At 45.1% G+C, this 19,603-nt stretch overlaps 2 protein-coding genes across 4 annotated transcripts in view; one reads left to right on the top strand and one right to left on the bottom strand.

Annotated features, from left to right (window-relative positions):
• The first annotated feature begins 1,097 nt into the window (after positions 1-1,097).
• hyi (hydroxypyruvate isomerase) lies at positions 1,098-14,949 on the top strand. 2 transcript variants are annotated; one of them, XM_085433434.1, is made up of 8 exons: positions 1,098-1,415; positions 3,585-3,696; positions 10,060-10,174; positions 11,607-11,685; positions 12,524-12,573; positions 12,640-12,709; positions 13,609-13,743; positions 13,825-14,949. In XM_085433434.1, exons 1-8 carry the CDS (start codon positions 1,217-1,219, stop codon positions 13,881-13,883), a joined length of 819 nt encoding a protein of 272 aa, XP_085289560.1. In that variant the 5' UTR covers positions 1,098-1,216; the 3' UTR covers positions 13,884-14,949. The 2 variants fall into 2 exon arrangements, with proteins under 2 accessions (XP_085289560.1, XP_085289561.1); XM_085433435.1 differs by having other exon boundaries at positions 12,524-12,543.
• A 2,374-nt stretch (positions 14,950-17,323) lies between these two features.
• Positions 17,324-19,603, bottom strand: part of szt2 (SZT2 subunit of KICSTOR complex) — a 104,884-nt gene continuing 102,604 nt past the window's right edge. For both annotated transcript variants that reach the window (XM_085433433.1, XM_085433432.1), the window contains 2 exons: positions 19,535-19,603; positions 17,324-19,453 (listed from right to left, as the gene is read on the bottom strand). In XM_085433433.1, coding sequence (XP_085289559.1) covers positions 19,310-19,453; positions 19,535-19,603 — 213 coding nt within the window. In that variant the 3' untranslated portion in view covers positions 17,324-19,309. The remainder of the gene's footprint in view (positions 19,454-19,534) is intronic.

The following is a 19,603-nucleotide window of genomic DNA, read 5'->3' on the forward strand; positions in this document are numbered from 1 at the left end:
GCAGCCTGCTGGAATCCAGGATGGGAAACACAGATGTAAGCTGAGAACTTACTAAAAGAGCCTTTTCACAATGGAAAAATGTCACATATGGATGATGTGAATAGCTGTTGTTAGCTAGAAGCCCATGTAAGAGCACAAACTGGGGATAAACTGAGCTGCCAAACCTCACAATCTGAAGGTTTCCAATGATAAACATGACAGATGTTTTATAACGAACCAAAACTGCTAAATGGAAAGAAAAAAGACTGAAATAAGTCAAACAATAAAGAATCAAATGAACCAGAGCAATAATGTATGATATCAGTTTTTTGTAAGTGTGTGGTAAGTAAATTAATGTACAGTTCAGTAATAGAGTTTTATTTCAAAAACATTGTCCTGAAATACGTTTTTTTGCATTTGTGATTTGTCTTTAAATAAAACAAAAGAACAAACAAACAAGCAAAAAACGAACAAAGAAAAGAAAAGAAAGCAACAAGGAAAACATAAACATTGAGATGCTGGAGTTGAACATATTACATTAACACTGTTTTTAACTCATTATTGTTTTGGAGACAGTGTATTTTAAAACACTTAAAACTTTGGGAAAACAGTATTTTCCTACCTGAGATTACATTTATCCGCATACTTACAATCTTATTTAAAAGTCATTCTTTGCTGTACTTTTTCTTTAGTTTTTTATATTACATTTTTATTATTATTTTTGTATTATTTATACTTTAAGGTATAATTTTACAGTAAAATAAAGTAGAATAAAATGAACAAAGTAAAATAAAATAAGATTAAATAAAATTATAATCGTACTGGATTTAGAAAAACAAGCAAGGACGCACGCTGCCAATCACGTGACGATAACACCGGTCTCCTCTGACGTTCTAAGATTAACGTTTCCGGTTTATTTTTCACAATAAAGGGCTCTAATTATTTCATGAATTTTGTTCGGCCCCGAATGGTTTTATGTGGTGTAAAACAATTGAATATCAATGGTGATTTGTTTTAATTATATTTTAGCTTTACGTCAGAACATTTTCAAGGAACTGTGTTCTATATACATAAAAATTCAAATAATATTTATTTTATTTTGAAAGGTTTGCTTTCCATTTCCGGTCCAGACCGACGGAAATGTAGCTAGCTTAGCGTAGCTCCTCCCTGTCTGTTAGCACGTAGAAAGTTCAGCTGGACGGCTGAACTCGGTCGTTGGCCTCGGAAGTTTAACAGAATGGCTCCACTGAAGTTTTGTGCGAATATTTCGTGGCTGTTCACAGAGCTTCCGGACTTCAGCCAGAGAATATTAGCAGCAGCCGCGGCTGGATTTCAGGCTGTGGAGGCAGCGTGGCTGTACGATTCGGATCTACAGGAGCTTCAGAGAGTCAGAAAGGCCACAGGGGTGGAGGTCGTCCTTATCAACACCCCGCCAGGTAGACACTAGAGGGGGTCGCACCGTTACACGCAGCTGTTCATGTTAACTACCAATGCTGAAGAATGGCGTGGAGAGCAACTTCCTCCCGGGTGGAAGTGCACAACAATAAAAGAAAAAACCCACGACCTTCTTAAAACGATAAATATTAATTGTTTTTCTTTTAATGACAAATATTCTTAAATAAGCCAATTTGAAAATTAAAAATACAAATTAAATCCAATACAAAGCCAGTCAGGCCTGTGTCAGGTAGTGCTACTGCTCCACTACTACTGGCATGTTTTACAAAGCCAAAAATACTACATTTGAGCTATTCTAATGTAACTAATGCAGTTTCAGTACAGGGTGAGTACAGGACGATAGCGCTGCATTGTGTTTGTGTCACAGTTTCAGTCTGTTTGAGGATTGTTCCACCCCTAGTCTTACCGCATCCATGCATCATCTGCTTATCCAGTTCAGGGTCACAGTTGGGCCGGAGCCTGTCCCACATGTCATTGAGGGGGAGGCAGGGTGGCCTTATAGTTGTGGCTCTCTGGCGAAACGTGTTAATGTTTCCTCTCAGCTGACTGAGAGGTGGTTAATAAAGGGAGAAACTGATCATTTAAAATAAATAAATAAAATCTGATTGAAGTGTAGACTTTAAGCTATAATTCAAGGGGTTAACAAAAGTATTGCATTTATTGTCTTCTTTCGATATGCTGGAGCAGCGGCTCTACTCCACACTATGCCTCCAGTCATCTGAGCTCTCACCCTTTCTCTAAGAATGAACCCAGCCACCATACTGTCATTTCAACTGCATGAGTTTGCGACCTTTTGGTCATTACCCAAATTCCATGAGAGTTGGGACGTAGATGGACTGTCTCAGTCTTTCAGCTTGGTGCTCTCGTCACCTTGACAATTCAATACAATACCTGCAATACTGCTGATGTTGCACCAATCTGCTGGTCCAATAAGATTTCAAAATGCTTGAACTCTCTTGCTTGAGGCAGCGTCTCTTCTCCAACACAGTGGGAGACTTCCACTGTTTTTGTGGCCTCAGACTTGTAGGACTCAGACTCTGACTCCGAGGTGCTGACTCTCCTGCATGTTGTAAGGAGCTAGTTGAGGTGACTTGGGCACTGGTTAAGATGTCTCCCAGGCACTGGGAATCCCCCCCCCCCGGAGGGAAAATGTGACTGGGGAGAAGGATGTATGGAATACCCTGCTGCCAGAGGTGTCCAAATTTGAATGAGGGGAACATAATGGATGGATGCAATTGCATTAACTTGTTTTTTTATGCATAGTCCCAATTTGGTCAAAAGAGCAAATCTGAGATATGAACATGTGTGCATTTCAATTCTGAGCTGCCCTTTGCTGTCTCTTGAAAAGCAAAGTGGGCCAAAAACAAACGAGAGAAAAGCCGATCAGCTGATCATTGATCAGTTTCTTGATTGAAGTAGCAGCAGGAGAGGGAGGGGGAGGCAGTCGCTCCATATATCGGTTGTTAAGCTTAACGCTGGAATGCTTTACAAACACTCAGAGATGGACTTACACACTTGCTTTACTTCTCTGGGATCACTTCCTCGGAGATGAAATGCTGGTTTGGTAGCGAGACTCAACCAGACCGCCGACAGGTCTCGCACCACAGCCGCTCTATCACGTGACCACACTGCTCCGACGTGCTACGGTTATGAGCAGAGTTATGCCATGTGGCAAGTTTTGTGAGGTGCTCTTGTGATATTTAATGGATCGGATTACATTTTTTATTTCTCTCCGATATCCGATCCAGTAATTTAGGTCAGTATCGGACCGACACGTAATATCGGATCGGTCCATCTCTAGTGTAAACACAGTATATTGATTAGAACAAGGATATGTTGGGTAGGAATCTGCCAGCATAGACAAACAGTTTTCCCTATTTTCATGGCTCTGACAGTTTGTGAATAGTTTTGGTTTTGAAGTCCTCATTTCTTCCTCAGGGTTTTATTAAAAGTAACTGTCGTTCAAGATTATTAATCACCCAGAGCAACAAGATCATCAGTTTCACTTATGGAGGCAGAGCAATGAAGACGCATCATAAACACTAACAATGATGTCACCCACTACAGCAGGCATTCAACACACAGAAATTAAGCTTAAGAGTGGTGTGTGTGTGTGTGTGTGTGTGTGTGTGTGTGTGTGTGTGTTGCAGGAGATATAAAGGCAGGTGATCTCGGTCTTGGAGCAGTTCCTGGAAGAGAAGCAGAGTTCAGAGAGGGACTGGATCTAAGTGTGAAGTATGCCAGAGCTTTGGACTGTAAGAGGTAAATTGAAATCCATTTTTTATCCCCTAACCTCCAACCTGAGAAACAAAGAAATTGCATATATTATTAACAAGCGTGTAGTCATACGAACGCTTGCATTTGTCTTGTGCTGTGTAATAGGGCTGCATTGATTCTTCAAGTAATCAGAATAATTACAAAAGGGAAACCAAGAAGTAATGCAGTCTTATATGAAAGACATTTCATATCCACATACTCGCATACACAGAGGGCCTCCAACACTAAAGAGACGTCCCATACAGGGACGCGGACCCTAACCACGGGTCTCAGCCCGTGAAGCCCTTTCAAAGAAACGCATAGCAAGGGGAGGTGCACTTGCTCTCACCCTGTCTGCTGCTTAATAAGCCTCAATTGTAGAAAAAAAATGCTTTTATCCAGCAGCTCCTGCAGGAATGTCGAAATGGATAACTGGGATGGTCCTGGCACCATTCCTCAAAGGCTGCCCATTTGTAAGCATATGAGGCTCCTGATTGCTGCTACCATGCTTGGGGGCAGACCCTTAGCTGTCAAATTGAACCTGTCATCATGATGAACTGAGGACATGCGGGGCCGATGTGCTCTCTCTAGAACTGGAGATACCCCTCCCTGCCTGTTTATATAAGAGACCATCCTGACTTGGATATTCTGGCTCCTCAGAATCAGACGAAAATGCTTGAGAGCTGAGAACACTGCTAGTAAGTGATCGATGTGCAGCCTGTGCTGTGGTCCAGATCCCTCTCACTGATGCGCCATCACACAGAGCTCCCCACCCCATCAGAGAAGCAGTGGTGGATACCACGTTGTGAAACAACACTGCCAGTCGGAGAGCCCTGGTGCAGCAGCCAGGGCTCCCTCCAGGGACAGAGAGCTAACATGCAAGCTGTGGTTACCGTCAGCATCCTCCAGCAAAAGCTATGTCGTCACCTCCTCTGTTTAGCAAGTTACGAGAGCCCAGTGGTCCAGATAAGATGCAAACACCCATCTCTCTGAGGGGTGCTAACGCTGCCAGTGTGTTCATGGGGAAATGCATCACCTGCCTGGCCTGGCTCACTCGCTTGCAGGCTGAGCATTTGAATAAGCATTTTTCATTGATTGTAACACAGGACCGTGTACATTAATACAGTTTGTTGGAGACACCTTGGTGGGGCACAGCAATGAAACACAGCAGGAACACTTGATTTGGTCACCTGAAAATTCAATATACCCAAACTTGGAGTTACAACCTGAGAAATTTCGTGTGCAGGGGGTTTGTGCTTCGTAGACGGTGGTAGAAAAGTGCAGTGTTGTCTGGGGCCGACAACCTAAACACAACTTAAGTGGTGCCTCTTGGACAGCAACAGAGAGGGAAAAGCAGCATTTCCCTGCCGCTGGACCCATTCTCCACTCGGTCCCAGAGATAGGAGGGCTGAGGCTTGTTGGGCCCGAGGGTTTGCTGGTGTGGAAGTCGATACGGAGGCTGTGCGCTCGCTGCAAGGTCACCCGCAGCAGCCGTGGGCGCCGCTCTCTCGCAGGTCGGCAGAGGAGTGGCAGGCCTGTGAGAGCTAGAGCTGCTTCTTCCTCAGATCAAATCCAGCCTGCATTGCTTCCAGTGATGGTCCGAATAGCCCAGCAGCAGACACTGGTTCATCAAATACACAGCCTTGTCCCTGTCTGGGAAATCAAAGAGCGTCAGCCACAGGTACCTCTGTGCCACTCCCATCAACACCATCCCTCTGCCAAGGCAGTGCTGCATAGGGTGCAGCACTCCATACCACTACTGCATAGCGGGGCGCACGAAGGATCTAATCAGTGGCGATTATGACCTTGTTTTTTTTTTTTTTCTTAAATGACATCAGAAACAGCAGTATGCGACATTACGTGATGGCAGAGCTTCAGTTCATCCTTTGTCATTTTTTTTTTTTTTTTTTTTTTTTTTTTAAATAAATAGGACAGGGGGAATGAATGAGAGAGAGAGGGGGAGAGAAAGAAAGAAAACCAAAGGGGAGAAGAGACGGTGAGAAGGGGGGGGAAGAGAGAGAAAAAAAAAAAAAAAACTCCTGGGTCACCTGTATGGAGAGAAAAAAAAACAAACAAACAAACAAAAACAAACAGAGGAGACAGCAAACAACAAAGAGCAACATAATAATAGAGAAAACAAAGCACCATCACAATAAACTAGCTAGTCATAGATATCAATATTTACTAAATAATAAACGATATTGTGCAGCACGCAAGATAGACAGCGCACAGTGTGCTTTGAGGCAGCAGCCAAGAAAGCTTTAGTCCGCGTCTGTGAATACCCATGTGTGCATACCTGTGTGGATCAGCATGCTTGCATTCCAAAGGTTTCTCCATGTAATGATCTGCTAGGGAGTGTGGGGGGGCCACAGCCCCGTCCTCCAGGGTGTGAAGCGGGTATGGAGGAGATCAAAACTCCAGACATCCAGAGGCCCCCAGAACACAAGAGACCATGGAAGACCAACAGAGGGGCAGCCGCGCCACTGTCCCAGTAAGAGCTGAGGAGAGTCCCAGATGAGGGCTCGCCCAGCAGCTGCGGAGCAGAAGCCAGGGGGAGTTGCAGTGACGCGCCCGTGAGCTCCGCCGGCCCCCAGCTGCGCCTGAGTGACCGAGCCCTAGGCCGAGAGGCCGGGGGCACCCCACCTCCAAAGGGGCCCGAGCGAGCCCCAGGCCCCAGGCCCGACAAGCGGCCGCCAAGGAGTGAGCCGGTGTGTACCCGGACGCCCACCCCCAGACACAAAGAACCACCAACACACCGACACCTGAGGGAGTCCGCCACCTTGTTAAGGAGAAGTGCCAGCGGGCTGTCTGCAGGAACCAGCAGCCCGAGCACCACCAGGGACATCGCCTGGTACGTCTGGAGCACTGTGACGAAGCGGCAGTGCCTGAGCCCGATAAATCTTGTCCAGCTGCGCGTGCTGAAGCTGCAGTGCGTGAACGGCAGAGTTGTGGGGCAACCGTCACCGTGGTTGTGAGACGGGGGCAGATAAGCAGCCAGGGACAGCTCCAGCTAAGCCAGCCTCCTCAGCACCATCCAGGTCCACAGTGACACAGGTGACAGTATTTTGCTGCATGATGCGGTCAGCTCAGAGACCAAGTCGGGAACATGGGACGCCAGTTTTTGGCCGTCATGGGCTCCGGTGGGAGGATAAGAATTACAACGTGTCCTGAGCTGGCAGAGGAGAGGGTCCGTGCACGGGAAAAAGAGACACGTCGTTGTGGCCGGCCGACGCAGCAGTAGCGGCGCACTGCGATAGGCTCTCCTGCTCATCCCTCAACAAACCACACGTCCAGCACGTCCTCGTCTCCCTGGGGGGCGCTGGCCACCCGCGTGGTTCCGGCTCATCTCTGGTTAACCCGTCAACATATTCCATGTCGTCAGCTCAGCTAATTGCGGGGACATTGACCACATACTCCTCGTCTTTGGACTCAGAGGTTTGTTCTTCGCAGTGTGTAAACTCTGGCTCCATGTTAGACCATCATCATCTCTGCTGCTGTGGTGTTGTCAGTATTGGCGGGCTTAATAAACTTAATTAACTTAACCTTTTGTTTACTTGCTGCTCCTAAGTTGTATTACCTGTATTGCAGTTCTGTTCTCAGTGGCTCACATTTCCAGAGCCGTGTGTTAAACGAAGCAAAGAATTTGTGTCGAGAATTTTTTACGATGGAATTATTCAAATTACTCGCTGAATGTTTGCAGTCCAACTGCATCTGTTACTGTGTCACTGCTGTTATACTATGATGCTTCTGCTGACAGCCTGTGACATTAAATTCACACTAACAGGTCGTCTGTCATCACTGACAGTAGTCATCAAAACCAAGGTTTGAATTTCAGTTTTAGTTTGCACCAATAATGCTGCTGTTCCCAGCTGTTCGTAGCTTTTTTCAACAGTATTTTTAAATATTGTAAATATAAAAATGGGACACTATCACCCCCCCTGCTCTCTGGGGTCAGCTGTCTCTCTCAGTGAGCTGTACTGAGTGATGCTGGTTGTTCCAGCAGTGAGTCCAGGCTGAACTCGCTCCCGGTGGACTTCAGCTTTGTGTACAAGCTTGCCTTTATTTAGCTGGATCCATTTACATGGTTTAAATTGTTGTATCTGTGCGCTTTCTTTATAACACATTGTGAAGCACTTTGTGTGTTTTGTTCTTGAAAAGTGCGGCATAAATAAAATTAACTTACTTACAGTTGCAAGTCAACCAGGCTCAGATGTTTCTCGGGCCATGATAATAGAGCAGCTAGAAGAAAGGCACTTTAGTAAGAGGCATGGCTGCCAGCAAGAGCCCAAACACTGTCTGCTGAACACCAGGCAACGTTTATGGCCTAGTAATACCACTCTGTAAATGTAAGTGCTCCTTCACTAAGTAAAACATTGTGCTCTCAGCAGCCGAAACACATTTACTTTAAAACACAAAGACTGCTTTCTCCACATGGTGTCCACTCATTCTGCCAAATGTTATACAAAGTATAAGAAAATCAAAGGTCATTTTCATTGTGCTGGCAGTGACACAACCGCAGCATTACTGGTACATGCTGCGGTTGCTTTGGCAGGTTCAGCCAGCAGGTGATTTACTGGTGGATGTGTTGAATTGTTTTTGCATTTTATTGCACAGCCCTCATTTCCTCGAGAGTTGTTGTCATTTGTCGCTCTGTTATGTTATCGTCTGATTAAGTCACGACACACCAACTGGTACTTAATGAAAGTAAAGCTCAGCAATAGTTGAACTTAATTTCATTTGATATCTCTTCAGCACCGTGCACAGATGTTCTGGACACAGTCAAAGCAGTTGGTTTGTAACTTCCTGTTGATTTTCTGGTTCATCTTCAAAATTTGCATTGAAGATTTTCTGGTTACTGGAAGCTTTCAGTCACAGCTTTGCTGGTTTTTGTGACTTTTTCATAAAATGCATTAACTGCCTGATATCTTTTGGATGTGTTATAATGAAGTTAATCACACTTCTGGCATCTGAGGCTACAGATTTGCCAACATATGCTGTCTTCAGAGGCTGCAGAGATTTAGCGAACAGAAGCAGCTGTGTGCAGCAGACACCAGAGTCCACTGTGGTCGGGACCAAAGTACCACCAGGAAAAGTCAATTCAGTTCATGTAAATAGGCGTGACGTCACAGCAATCAATAACTCCGCCCGTTGGCGTTGTCCCCTGATACAATCGGAGTAATTTACAGGAAATTTCAGCGTAAGGTTCTTGATGACCGCTCTGGGGCGGGCTAAGCCTCTTAATGGTGCTGTCTAATGGTGCGAGATTTTAGAGAGGTCCGCCGAGGTTCGCTGATGCTCCGTAGATGTAAAGCAGAAATTTCTACTTCATGTTGCAGTGCTCTGTTCAGTTTCCAAAGTTTTGTTTTTACCAGTTTTAGTGTTTTACGCGTTTGCAACGACAGCGTGTGTTAAATAAACGAGCAGCTGGATGAATGACTGTGGCTCCACCAGTGTGCGTTTCCTTTTTGTCTTATCCAGTTACGGGAGCGTCGCGTTTCCACTAAAGGTTAAGTGAAGACATTGTGTGTTGATCTGGACTTAAAGCGTACATCATCCCCACTGCTTTGTTCATGTAGAGGATGCTGGCTGACCTGTGACATGGCGTTATGGTTCCAGATCCTCACTGGACATCATTGCGTGTTAGACTGACCACAGTTGCAAACAAGGAGACATGTTGCCAAATGCGAGTCATAAAACAGCCCCTTGTGTCCGAGCGCCCGGCTGTTCCCTGGAATGTGCTGGAAACGTCTCTTTTCAACATCTGTCGGCTCATTTTTCTGTTTTGTTTCCGAGCAGCTGGCAACGTAAATTTGAAAAGCTTGTTTGTCTCTTAATTCTTGTAATTGCCGCCGAGTTATCTCATAATTTGAGCCAGTTTGATTAGATGGTTGATAAACCAAACAAACGCACCTTTTGGAGATCTTTGTGTGTCACTTTTGTTCTCAGGTGTGTAAAGCTGCCCTGCAGGTACAGAGTTGAACAAAGCCATGTTGATTTGGCACAGTGTGTGAAAAATACAAATCCATTTAGCTGCTGGTGTTGCTCGTGCAGACTCATTGTCACATTTCAGCAGAACGCAGGCATTGTTAATGACACCTGCTTTAACCAGACAACGTGTCTGCTGTGAAAAAGGTCGATTCAGACCAATTTGGGACAAGCTCAGCTCCCTTAACTCATTCACTGCCATTGACATCTATAGCCGTCAATTGCAGTGAATGAGTCAATGGGTTTAACTCATTCACTGCCAATGGCTGGCAGTGAATGAGTTAATAAGTCTGGCACAAAAGCAGTCTTTATAAATGTGTTTTAAAAGCTAGAATAGAGTAATAGATGTTCCTGTGTGCCATCTTTTCTACATTTCCTTTCCAGGATTCACCTGATGGCTGGGAGAGTTCCCGTGGACTCTGACAGAGCGACGGTTGCTAAGGAAATGGAGGCGGTCTTTGTGCAGAACCTGAAATATGCCGCTGATATCCTTTCAAAGGTAAGTGACCTTCTCTGTCCAACATACCACTACTGTCACGGCAGTGCAGTCATAAATCTTTCATGAATGCATTCCCCTTTGGGCATGAAAAAGGATTTAATCCCTGCACTCGAGTAAAGGCAGAGTTTCAGAGTGCACGTGATGAGCACAGCAAAGGTAAATATATGTTTAATTGAGTGGGTTGAGCCTACGTGGAGGCGGTTTGGTGTCGTGGCTGAGAAAGAGGATCTCCACGCTAACAACTGGATCTGTTCCAGTGGTTGAAGCTGTCGCACAGAGATGAGCTAACGTGAGAGTCACTCAGTGCTCTGTAGCCGTTTGCTTCTCCACAAACTTCTGCTTGAGAGCCACGCCCACTGCGACATCAGTCAGTGACTTTCCACCTCAGCTGGCGTCCCTGTCACCGCTTCCCAGCCCTCCACTCTCCGGTGTCAGACACGGCTGCTTTTCAGCGAAATACTCTGAAAACCGCATGTGCATCCACGTGGACGAGCCCCGACACTGACCTGCGACAGCGTTTGAAGCACTTCTGTATCGTTTCTAGCTGCACTGTTGCCAGATATGAACAGAGATGGAGCTGGGTGTAATGGCCTGTGGACAATGATTTTAGGCTATACCACAATAGACAGTTTATATCTTGATATTTCAAATATTTCATGCTCAATTTATCCCTTTAATACATACAGTTGCACTCGTGTGGAGCTTCTAGAAGTCATTGCAAAATAGACCTACAATAAAACATAATTGAATCCATTCCAGGGCTGGCACTGGGACACATTGGCTTATACCAACTGTTTGCTGAAAGTAAGGCCATGATGTGAGGCTGTATATGTGCTCGTATACTGTAATTTAATAGAGACCAAAGCTGGCACACACTAAAACTCCAGTTTTATTCTTGCTGTTTCTCTGCTGAAATCCTGATTCTAGTAGTTGCAGCATTATCTGGTAAAATCAGCGTAAAAGCCAACAGCTGTGATTGTATTTGTTCCTTTGGGGGGGCGGCTGCTATAGTTTTGTGTAAAATGACTCAAAATGATGTGTTTTTGTTGAATTTTTGTTGAAACCTTTTCCACTCTGCACTTACTGAGCAGAGTAAAAGCAAAGATAGAAGCGCCTCTGACAGGACAGCAGGGTCTGTGCTCGGGGGCGATATTCTCGACTCTTCTGTGGACAGTGTGCAGGCTTTTCCCCAAACGTTTGGATTTCTCGGTAACTATTTTTGTCAACAGTCACTACTTTGGACACCTGTAGTACGTTGTGGTGAGCCAGGTCTGGGATGTTAGCTTGGGCAGCAAAATATGAGACGCCCAGAGTTTGAAACTGGCAACTAGTAACCTGAAGGTTGCTGGTTTGAGTCCCTGTTAGGTACTAAAATGTGTATAATGAATGAAAAATATGATTCAAGTTACACCAATCACACTATCGCTCTTAGGAAGGAATCACTGGACTGATTGAACCGATCAACACCAGGATTACAGACCCCGGGTATTTTCTGGACTCTCCTCATCAGGGTAAGCCCGCCCACTCTAAACACCCTTGAACTGACATCAAGAAACACGTTATGTTTACTTTTGCATATGAATGATCAAAAACCGCTGACCTGACCAAACTATGAGTTCAGCTGGAGCTTCAAGTAAGAGTTGACTGGTTGACTAGAATGATGATAATATCAGGGCTCAGTCCAGGTGTCATACTCGTGACCTTTGACCCTCTGGATATCATGTTAGATGCGAGTGTATTATATGTCCTTCATGCAGACATGCTAACACTGCTTTGCTGTGTCTGCCTACGTCTTTTCCTGTTACCTTAGTTACCAGTTTCACTACTTTTGTTCTCCAAAGAGTCATAAAAGTCTCAGACATCAAAATGAATAATGGCAGTGGTTGCACATGCAACCTGTAGACTTTGGTAAAGTTTTAAAGACTTTCATCAGTTTGTTTTTTCCAAATTAACTCGTGAACGTAATGATGCAAAAGCCTGTTTCCAACAGCAGCAATGAAATCTTCCATCATCGCTGAGCTGGACCAACCAAATGCAGTGGTCTGATTGGTCAGATCGGTTTATTCCGAGCCGAAAAATCGAGCTTGGTTAAAAAGTGAAATTACAGCTGCTGCGTTAACAATCGGTCCAAAAACTGCACAGTTTTTATGCATCTGGTGTGTGAAGGCCTTCAGACTGTGTCATTAAAATTAGTCAACAGCTAAAGCGGTAAAATCCCAACCTAAATGTGAGCTGGTATGTTTATTCATCAGTGACCCTGAACCATGAACGGCGCGATGTTGTAATGATGACGTTCAGTATGTCGTCTCATTTCCAGCACATGTAAATGCTTCTTTTTTCTGTCTGCAGCATCTGCAATCCTGGAGAAGGTTGGAAAGCCAAATATGAAACTGCAGATGGTGGGTTCTTTCAAAATGTGTCTAAAGTGGAGACAAATAACGTAACAGCCGTCTACACTGTTTCAGGACATCTTTCACTGGCAAATAATGGATGGAAACCTCACACAAAACATTCAAAAGTATATTCCTGTCATTGGTGAGTATGCAAATGTTCATCTGGTATTAAAAACTCAAATCAGTTATAGCAGTCAAGACCTCAAATCGAATCCTTCTGGGTTAATATCTGCAGAGGCTGCCTGTCTTTCCTTCTCTTCTTTATTAATTTCTGCCGTCACTCACACTTCCTGTCTCTTCTATTCTGAAAGTGCTCGAACTCGTGGGGGTGACGGCGTGGTGGCTTGAGTTAGAGCCAGGAAATGGCCATAATGCACAAAAACTGGATGTGCAGAGGGAACTGACTTACCCTGCTGATGATGTGCTTTGCCTTTAAACAGCAGCTACAGAGGAAACGAGGTCCATCAGGTCGTTTGCTTCATCAGCATCAGATACTGACTGTAGGCTGCCGTAAATGACATTTTAAAACTTGAACCTTGTTATCGAGCAGCATGCTTTTTTCTTTCTCAGAGGCAGACTAAAGGTATCTGTGTCTTATCACACAAGTGGCATTAAGGATGTTAATTAAAATCACCTTGCAGACCTCATAATCTTGATATGGACACTGACCTCTGTCAGCTGCACTCAGAGAGGCTGTGTCTGCACTGGGCAGAAGTCTTTCTGTCTAGTTTAGTTCTGTGTGCAGCGCGACTGAAGTGTAGAAGTAACAAATGCACGGGCTGATTTTCAGCATCACTCTGACACATCATTGCACAGATGAAAGAGTCCTACGTGTTTCTTTCGTGTCTGTATTGAAGGACAAAAGCACTCCCAGGTCCTCCGTGTTACTGGAGGTAATCCTATCCACAGTAGGTATCTGGTCAGGCGCTGACTTCTGCTCTTTATGTTGCCCAACACAAATTTGGGCAGTTTCACACATAAAACCTGGTTTTATGTTTCGTGTGAACACATCACAAGATGATAGGTTGCCACGTTTCTCAGGTCACGTCCAGATTGCTCAGGTTCCCAGCAGAAATGAGCCCGACAGCGCCGGAGAGCTCAGTTACAGCTACCTGTTCGACACACTGGAAAACATCGGCTACCAGGGTTATATCGGGTGTGAGTACAAGCCGCAAGGTGAGTGTTCGTGTGATTTAAGGAATGATTATGAAAAGGACTTAGAAAACAGCCGTAATTAACTCTCTCTTTGCACTGCAGGCTCCACAGACGAGGGTCTCGGCTGGATCAAAGAGTACTGGGCTCACAGAAAGTGCTGAGAGGAGGTGACGGAGCATAAAGCTGCCAGAGCCCGACGGACCTCCACCTGCAGCACGCGGACTTTGCACAGACTCCTGTGTCCTCCTCTCTGAATCTGTTTCCACACTGTAGAAAGAAGTGAATACACGACTTCCTCCTCATCGTTGCTGGGTTTGGGCTTCTTTCTTCATCGGTGCACTCAGTTCATTCACAGCAGTGATTCAGGATGGCAATGTTGTTCTTTAAAAGTTCAAATCATTTTTTCCATAAGTTTCTTCGTAGCATCAGGTGGAAGGAACGTAGGACGGAGCAGGCAGAGCTGCCGAAGGCTCAGAAGTAGAAAATACTGACTGTGAGAGGCAAGCTCGACATCAAAGGTGTTTCTTAAGAAAAAAATCTTAGAGTAGCAGCCTGATGGAGCAAATGATTCAGAATTCGTTTTTGAATGAAATATTTTGACTCCTGGTACGACATTTAAAACAAATAACTGCAACATAATGACATTTAATAATGAACTAATGAATGTTATATTTGAAGTTTTGGCGTCTGAGAAAATGACCTTCAGGGCTGAAAAGTTAAAGTGCTGAAGTGGGTTTTCTTTCCGAGACGTGTAGCCGAGATATTAGAAAAATAAACTTTCCTTCGATGTAAAATAGTATTTTCAGAAATGAATAAACTTTCCAGTTTGCCCCAAACTGCATTAAGGTCCTCTCATATTTACAGCTGATTAAGTGCTTTGCTACTAGAAGAAGTCCAAGTAATGAAGTGTAAACGATTTCCTGAACATTTAGCTGATGAATTTGACAAACTCAGACTTGGGACAGATTTATATATTAAAACAAATTTCTGGTACTTTCATTAAGTTTATTGCTTAATGTAACAGAACCAGAGCGTTTATGCTGTGATGCGTTGCTCATACCGAGGCTTTGGCTCTAGCCACTTTGCTATTGTTAGCTCCTGTAAAATGTTCAGCTGTGTGAGTCATTTGAAGTGTCTGATCAGGTTTATTGTCCTGGCTACCTTCAGTTTGTTTGGGCGAACTTGTTTACATTGAGGAGATCGTAAGAATAAAAGAAGGCAACTGTTTGTCCTGCTGTGAGGTTTAATGTATGAACAGACGCTCAGTCTCTGAGGTTTGCTGATACACTCCACGCTGTAATATAGAAACATACAATCATTCCTGTGGCTTGAGGCTGGTGAGTCCGCGGTGGTCGATCTGACTCCACGGGTTTCATGTTTCGTGGTTTCTTTCAGCTCGGAGTCCTAATTACAAACGACACCAAATCATTTTCCATTCTGTCTTCTGGTTTGCTTCAGCGCGCAGCTCATTAGTGTTCATCGTCCTGACCCTCGTGGCCTGTAGACTTTACACTGAGATGATTGCGTCCACAGCAGCTTTTGTACACTTAAGAAATATTTCCACACACGGAGCCACTGGACTGGTGCACATACTGATGAACACTCAGGTAAATGAATGGTTTAACCGTCCATCTCACATTTCAGATATGTATTGATTATTAACACGTTATGTTAATAATCGATATGCCTCCACATGGACGCATTTCAGCCTCTTCGCGTCGTAACTTACGCGACGTATTTATGGCGATGGCGTCCTGTCGACTGAACGGTGAACCTGCTGCTTTGCTTTTGCACTCAAAGTTGAGAAAATGTTTTTCACGTGTCGAGCAGTCAGGTGATGCTTTGACTGGCTGCTTGTGCAGTTCAGCATCAAAACGAAGGAAGAGTTGATCGTTGCAGTGAGCAGTCACTCAGCTGTGTACATGAGCTGAATCTGTAAGAGGCAGCTACCTCGGCTCGTGCCAAGTGCTAATTGAAGCTCAGCCAGGACCGCGTGAGCGATTTGTGTTGCTATGACAATTGCATCACCAGAGACACCCACCAGTCTTTATTTACTGGCGTTACTACGGTGCTCTTCCTCTTCCTCAGGTGTGAGTGACACGGACGTGACACAATCCACGAGCTTGTTTCTTTTTTTCATCTTTGAGGATTTTCTGGAGACTTTTTTCCTGTTGTTCTGCTGCACGAGTAGATTTGAGAGCTTGGTTGAAGGTTCTTGAAGATGTTCTGCATCTTATCCGAGGCGGTTCCCATAAAGTTATTCTGTTTATCTGGATGTGGCGTTTTCAGTGGGAGAAACGTTTCTCACTCATCCAGGTGGCTTCTGCAGCCCCAGCTGACTGCAGGTTTCCCCTTATAAACAGGACATTTGCATCAGGATGGGCAGCTGGCGTAAACTGTTGGCCAGAACATGCTGCTCATTGTGCAGAGAGCAAGCATCCTCTTTAAAACTCTTCCACGGTTTTCAGTGGACTGGTTATTTTTTGGTTGGATGCTGGGCGGTGAGCACTGAGACCAGGACTGTGCTCATAATTGTGTGTGACATTAATGGGACTGTGACCGAGGTCATTCCCAGGGTGAAACTGTGCACGTGGACTAATGCGGAGACATCCTAGGGTAAATACTCAGCTTTTGCACTGACACAGGCTTTGATAAATGAGGTGGGTGCAAGCAGACTTTCCTCAGCGTGACTTCATCTTAAAAATGGAAATGAAGTCAGAGGATCATCAATTTGACGCACTGGAGGAGATCAAATATGTACTGCAGAGTCACGTCCGAGAGAAATTATTTTTTAAATCTGCGTTTTTTCCCCTTCATTGCAGTCTCTAAACAAAAACACTAATAGTGGTGAAAAACAAATCTGTTTGATCCTGTTCTAAAGGTTGCAGAGATGCGCGTGTGAAACCTGAAAGAAGCTTTTTCTATTTCATCCCAGCTGTTGCATTTTAACCCAATGACCTCTGATACACACCCTTAGTGAACACATTTAAAAATAACACAGACATGAAAATGTGACATGGATGGCATGAGTGTCAAAACCACTCTGGATTCATTCAGTGAGACCACAAATCAGTACGTTTTATAGACATGAGCCAGAATTTGAATTGTTGTCACGCCTGACTGACTCATGCTGACTTTGGTATTAACGCCTTCATTAAATCTTTTACTTGCAGTGTTCCCAACTAGCTGCGCCTTTTTAAAATTATTCCCACTGACTGAACACCCGAACTATAATAAATGCTCTGACACACTGTAATAACAAACGTTTTGTGCTTTATGCCGATGATTCTGGCGTCTGCAGGATTGAAGATGCTAAAACAGGGGCGTCCGACTCCAGGCCTCGAGGGCCGGTGTCCTGCAGGTTTTAGATCTCACCCTGGGTCAGCACACGTGAATCACATGAGTTCATTAGCAGCTTCTGGAGAACTTCACGGCATGTTGAGGAGGTCATCCAGCCGTTTGAATCAGCTGTGTTGGATCATCTGAGACCTGCGGGACTCCGGCCCTCGAGGCCTGGCGTTGGACAGTCCGGCACTAAAGTTTTGTCCGGAGCTTCTGTCACGACACGAAGCTGCACAGTGAAGAACAGTTCAGCACACTCTTACTCTGTAACTTGTTTATTTAACTTTACATACTGTATAAAGTGTTCTGTATATACACAATATACACGACACAGGTAGTGCAGGTTTTATTTTACAGGGCTGTCTGCTTACAGTTCACATTTTGCATGATGAATAATCCAGTGTTTAACATTCAGTCCTCTTCAGTTGGTGAAGCTCAGACCTGTTTGGTTCCCTCCCAGAACGGGTGCGACTCCTACAGGAGCCACACTGGACACGGAGCCTTCCTGTTGTGATGTAACAGTCCTGTGCCAGGCTGAGGTATGACTACCAGCCACACTGTGTGAGAGTACACACCACCACCCGGCGCTGATGACATGTGGCATGTTATTATGCAAATCACCAAAGTTAATATGACCAATTTTCCTGCTTATGAAAGGCAATTTTTGTCACATTTCTCCAAACGGACTCAGGCACTTTCGCTGCATAACACCAGCAGTGTGTTTCCACACATCTCCTGCCAGAGCGACAACGGCGTCACTTCACAGGTTTGGGAATGAAAAAAGGGAGAAAATAATAAACAGAGAAAGGCACTTGAGGGCAACAGACATGGCAGTGGGGTTCAAGTGGAAACAGGTTTGACGCATTTGAACATAAAAGCCTTCCCACTCTGCGCACCGGCATCTGGGCTGTCTCTTCTTGTTTTAACACTGATGTGGCGTGAAGCTAAATACTGTCAGAAGGCACGAGATCCAAACCGACGCTGAGACATTAGTGAAGATGTGGAGCTTCAAATTTGTGCAGAATGCATGTAAGTGCTGCCTTCTGACCACTGACTCAGGCTCAATGATGTCAAACAGCCGCTGCACGCTCACGATGTTTCTGTCCGTACATCGACGGCGTCCTCGCCGTGTCATATCCATCAGAATGTGTTAAAGAGCACCTTCCAGGTCGTCCACCCGTTCTACCTTTGTGCCTTTGAGCACCGAATGCTCCGAGTTGTTTCCAGATTGACAGATGGAGCTGCAGCAGCTTGTGGTGGTGAAGGTATGTCCTTACTCTCAGCTATGACACCAGCTTTGGTTGGTGACCAAAAGCATCCCATCAAAGCAGCAGAGCTCTTGCGTCTGTGATGACGAGGTTCAGGTCGTCTCCTCTTCGGTGATGTTTTCTGGGCACGTCCAACCAGGAGGAGACCCCGTTGCAGACCCGGGACACAGCTGAGCTGTTCGGGAACGTCTCATTATCCTCACTTCCTGGAAGAACTGGAGGCAGCAAGGCATCATCAGTTTGTGGTGCCATGCTTACTAGTACCAGTACATTTTTAGGGAGGTGGAAATACGTGAAACTGGTTCTGGATTTGGCACGACGTTGGTGGAGGTTAAAGGTTAAAGATATGAGCCCTGAAAAGCTGCAGATCATCTCACCTACTCAGCTCAGACCGCCCCAAGTATTTGGACTGAGTAGGACTCAGTTTGATATATGCTACATATTAAATTATCAAACTTAATCTTATCAAGCACTGCAAATGACCTCAAGTTCCTCGAGGAACCAGGAGCCAGTGATGCTGCTTTGGCCAAATCTTCATCCTCAGCCCCTTTTTGAATCTGTTCCAGGATGTGAGATATTTGCTGACATGTCTCACCTGCTACAAAGATCTAAAACATCACTTTTTAAACAGGATTTTGTACGTTGTGATTTAAAGGGACTGTCCCAACCCATAAGTGCATACAGCCTGCAGTTCTCTTTATCTGGATGTTGATCGCCCGTCTGACTCTTGACAATAGTGGTAAGGAAGGTGCTTTTGCTGTGGCGTGGTCACGGTGCTGTTTGAAGGCTCGTACAGTAACTGCGAGGGAACCCATCGTAGTGTCTGCTCAACTTTATGATCCTCAACATTTAAAACTGTTTCTTGCACATGAGTCCAGTATGTCGCTGCTCCCACTCAGTGAGCTCAGCGTTATGCAGAAAGCTTCTCTTCTCATTTCCATTTGTCTCGTGTTAAAGACACGACTCGGGTCCGGGTGCTATAGCAGTCCGGTCCACAGATTGTAGCACGCGGTGTTAATTACAGACTCCAGGTGATGATACATGGACACCAGCTGAGGAGGGGGGCTGCTGCCGGCCTGCGGCTGCAACGGCAGCGGCTCCCGAAACACGACCTTTAAACTCTGCGGGAGGAAGATGAAATCTGAGAACTTTGCATGACTTTATTATAAGAAAAAATAAGTCAGACGTGTATAAGAACTCACAGTTTTTCCAGCTTGGTTGTCCAGAAATACCAGAACGAAGCAGTCGGTGAACTTTTGGTTCAGAACAGC

This window comes from Copadichromis virginalis, linkage group LG15, assembly GCF_057382275.1.
Source record: "Copadichromis virginalis isolate Kocher_CV1m ecotype Utaka linkage group LG15, C_Virginalis_male_GT1.1, whole genome shotgun sequence".
Classification (NCBI taxonomy): Eukaryota; Metazoa; Chordata; class Actinopteri; order Cichliformes; family Cichlidae; genus Copadichromis; species Copadichromis virginalis.

Bases quoted from the DNA above. Each gene is read 5' to 3' on its own strand.
- hyi (XM_085433434.1), top strand. From the start codon at position 1,217: ATGGCTCCACTGAAGTTTTGTGCGAATATTTCGTGGCTGTTCACAGAG. The intron at 1,416-3,584 runs GTAGACACTAGA...TGTGTGTTGCAG, and splicing joins CCTTATCAACACCCCGCCAG to GAGATATAAAGGCAGGTGAT. The intron at 10,175-11,606 runs GTAAGTGACCTT...TATCGCTCTTAG, and splicing joins CCGCTGATATCCTTTCAAAG to GAAGGAATCACTGGACTGAT.